Source organism: Sinocyclocheilus grahami, unplaced genomic scaffold, assembly GCF_001515645.1.
Source record: "Sinocyclocheilus grahami isolate Dianchi unplaced genomic scaffold, SAMN03320097.WGS_v1.1 scaffold235.1, whole genome shotgun sequence".
NCBI classification, from domain to species: domain Eukaryota; kingdom Metazoa; phylum Chordata; class Actinopteri; order Cypriniformes; family Cyprinidae; genus Sinocyclocheilus; species Sinocyclocheilus grahami.
In genome coordinates, this window is record NW_015505414.1 from 659985 (window position 1) to 664255 (window position 4271).

General features: G+C 39.4%; 1 protein-coding gene across 1 annotated transcript in view; it reads right to left on the reverse strand.

Moving 5' to 3' along the window:
- Positions 1-4041, reverse strand: part of LOC107597722 (collagen alpha-1(XXI) chain-like) — a 139204-nt gene extending 135163 nt beyond the window's left edge. Inside the window, exon 1 of the mRNA XM_016288892.1 lies at positions 3973-4041. Coding sequence (XP_016144378.1) covers positions 3973-4041 — 69 coding nt within the window. The remainder of the gene's footprint in view (positions 1-3972) is intronic.
- Positions 4042-4271: the final 230 nt, after the last annotated feature.

A 4271-nucleotide genomic window follows, 5' to 3' on the forward strand; every position in this document is an offset into this window, starting at 1 on the left:
GTGAGTCCGCCCTCTCTCTCCCCCTTCCCGCTCTCTCTCTCTCTCTCTCTCTCTCTCTCTCTCTCTCTCTCTCTCTCCCTCTTGGTTACAGAGGTTGAAATAAGACACAGATAAGGAGAACTTCACTAAATAGAAGAGAAAAGGAGTCAGCCCCCTTTTTGTGGAAGAAGAAGGAAAATTATAGTAATTCCGATATTCTTCCAAGGTTGGGATTGTGTATGACAGCTGAGAGGATAAATATTGCGAGTGGGTTTTTAGGAATGAGCCAGAAGATTAGATAAGAGAGCATGCTTTCACATTCTCCGAGTCGAACTTGCGAGGCGGAAGGTTGTTGCCTGTTTGTTGCTTCATACAATATGTTGTTTATTTTCAGATTCATTTCTTTTTTCATTTTTTTTTTCAGTATGTGTGTACTTCCTCAAGTCATTGATAGTGATGGAGGAATTATATGCTTTTGCTTGTAAACGGCATTTCTTGAAACTATTCAAAACATAGTCCATTTAATATATAGGCTAGTGAAACGGTGTATATGTTAGGACCCACATCTTGTCCATTGTAAGAACATTTAGACATCAGAAGCAGATTTATGCAAAGCATGACAGAAGACACAACAATTTATTCTCTCCAAAATGTCAAATTTATTGAAGTGGATATGTTATTGGAAACAAGAAATGTCTACTATTGAGTTATTCATGAATTTGAAAGCTGAACATTTGCATGTTGTGGTTTTGGCACTAAACGTAACCTATGTGCTGTTCACAATCATTGGCGTATTGTAATTTTGCAGAACGTCTTTATGCTTTTCTCTACTATATCGAGCACAGTGCTTTCTTGGCATAATCTTCTAAATACTCCCTTAAATTGGGTAATTTCAACCATGTTATTAATTTTTTTTTATGTGGAACAGTGCAGGATTGTAAAGCAAATCTAATCAAATACAGACCTGCCAAACTGTACGCATTTTGTGTAGCGGGTACACATTTTGACCTCAAAGTACACTGGTACGATTTGTCACAAAACTACACAAAAAACTGGTGACTGACTCTGCCACGCCGAACCGAAAAGAAAACCGTGATTAAAGTGTGACTGAATTTAGACCTGCTAAGCTTTGGAAAATATTTATCATACAATTTTGCATTTTACACACTGTGCAAATACGATTTTGACATTAGCCATCAAGGAGCTTCAGGTAATAATCAAGCTATCTAGGAATATATGAACTCCTTCCCAAACCCCAAATATAGTCATTCTAATTCCAGCATCATACATATCTGGAACCTCATCTACACCAAAATAAAATAAAGTTTTTTTTTTGTGCATATACAACAACATTTGGTTATTATAACGTAAGTGTGATAAATGCCATTTTAGTGTCAGAGTTAAGGAGTAAAAGCTAATGCTGGGTACACACTAAAAGATTTTTAAAATCTTATAAGATCTTCAAAATGTGAGAGACCACAAACATGAGGACAAAAAATCCTAGATTTAACCGTTTTGCTCCTATAGTGTGTGGTGTGCCGCGATGTTCCCCCCACACATCAGGATTTCTAATCGTAAATATTCAACATGTTAAATATTTACGATTCGCGATCGGGGCGCCTCCGACGTTCTTCCGAGCAGATTCAGTCACTCTTAACACAGCTCACACCAGTGGTGTAGTCTACGTGATACGCAGGTATACGCCGGATACCCACTAGGTAAGGTCAAGGATTTGCGTATACCCACTTAAAAAGCGTGCGGATACATAACAACATCGTTTTGTGAATGACCTTTCACAAGTTCATTCATAAATTCACCCTGTCTGTGTTGCGAAGCACCGACGTTTTGATAACCACGCTGTGTTTCTTTTGACGACTATTGCTATTGTGCAACTCTTGCACAGTATTGAGTGTGCAAGCTTGAAATGAATTAATGTGAATCACTAAAGGAGATATGAAATGATTACACTCTTTCAGTGTTTTCGTAAGCCTGCCTCTGAAGCTGCTTCTGCTTCGGGTGACATTGCAAACAGATGACAGGAACGTTAACATTATAGAAACGACAGAAAATTAACCCGATAAGGCTGATAGGCTATTATCCTACGCGGTACAGAAAACGAGGCTGATGCTATCGTAGCGTTACCTGGTACGTCAAAGTAGCATATACCTTATCATTAACGTAACTGTAACAGCAGGTGATTGTTGGCATGTAAGAACAATGAGTGATTTCAATAAGCAAAAAGTTAATATTAAGTGACTTACATTGTCTGACTATAACAGTATTGCCTGATTTTGCTCTATTTTGTCAACTAAAAAAGTTTCAAACAAACTCACAACTGAGCCGCCGCACATCTCCATTCAAACACAGCGTTGTTTGGTTTATGAATGAATCTGCGTTTTTAAAACGAATCTAGTGAGTCAATTCAATTACCCATTCATAAAGACAGTCACGTGCTTTGTTCCTGAATGAATCAGCCGTTCGAACTAATCAATTGAGTGAATGATTCAGTGATAAAATCAGTAACTTGCCGCCACCTAATGGCAGTTTTAGTTTCTCATTTTCTTAACTTATTCTCAACATGAATTTATGAAGTTAACTGCACTCATGCCACCTCTGAGCCTCGTTAAATGTCTGTAAATACCTACAAGTCACTTTTGTGTTCTTCTGTGCCACCTCTGTAGTGCAAATTAATTTTGTTAATACTGATTGTAACGTAGTTTGTAGGTCGGGAAGAAGGAGGCGGGAACCGGCGAACACTCCAACAAAACTTTAATAATAAAATACACACCACATAGCGCGACAGCCCCTCGCGGACGACTGCCGCGCACAAACGAAACCAAAACCCAAAATAAAACCCAGGCCTGGTCCTCTCTCGTCTTTCCCTGTCGTCACTCCTCCTTTGTATCCTTCCGGAGCTCCTCCGTGAGACTCGAGACCGGTGAGTGGCGCAGGTGTCGCTCATTATCAATTACTCCACCGGCCTCGCTCCGTTCCCACGGCTCTCGGCCCCGCCCCTCTCGTCACACTGATTTTATTTGATTAGTAACTTATTATACTTATTCCATTGTTTTAATTTGAAATTTTGACAAAAGCTTATAAAAAATACACTTTTGAATTTGACATAAAAGATAACGTATATAAAGTTAGAAAAAAAATGCCCCTGTAGATCACTTTAAGGAGTCCAATATTACTTCGTAATGGGAAGGCTAATTTTTGTTATTATTCAGAAGGTGTTCCTGAATTTTTTTTCTGTGCTCCTAATTTTTTTATTTTATTTTATTTTTTTCAAATTAGCACCACAAGTGCTCCTAAAAATAAAAGTAAGCGTTTAGTCCCTGTTTAGTGAGTGTGGTGGTGCTTATGAGGTGCTGCTCTGGGACGGGTGAGTATGAGGCTGGGAGGGAAAAATCACAGACTACACCATTGCCTCACACCACAGGAAAATCCGATAAGATAATCTTTAGAACCATCAAGATAATCGGGACATTACCTAGGATTGTCGGAAGGGGAGAAATCGGCCCAAAATCAGCCTGATTATCTTATGGTGTGTACCCAGCATAAGGAATCTAATGCATAATGACCTTATATAGTTCATGAATAGTTAACCCAAATTTGCACAGCAGGATAAAAGTCATACAGGTTTGGAACAGCATGAGGAGAAGTGAATAATGACTGTTGATAGGTGAACGATTCCTTTTAAATTTGGTAGGTAGGTCTTGAATGATCAAGCTCTGCTCTTTACACCCACAGAGCTACAGAGATTCCAACATCTGTAATTCTGAGAAGTATACGCCCACATCTTCTTGGATTCATTCTCATCACTGTCAGCATGTTCTTCAAACCCAAGCTTCGCAGGAAGCAAATTAAGCATGTCTCCTTATTCAACACCCTCAATGTAATCAAACCCTCAAGTGAAGAAAATTTTATCTGGACTTGGTTGAGGTCCTCAACTTCAGCCAATTCTTTAGGAAACACAATGCAGACTAAGCCCACCTGCTGATAATCACATGCCAGACCAGTTTCTAGCTTGACAAGTGCTGCATCTGGGAATCCCCTGGCCATAATTGATGTGTTAACAATTGGAAGACTGGGGGAATCCTGCTGTAAGTAATGGGTATCGTCCCGCAGGGCTTCTTTTCATTGGAAGGTACAGCTGGACTCTTAATACTTCATATTCTGTTGGGTTTGGAAAATAGCAACAAAGGCACAACCATGAAGTGAAGGCTATGTTTGATTCCTGAGTGGGAAAAAAATCAGCAGTGAGGTGTCATTGCAAGCTTGATGAACTGCAG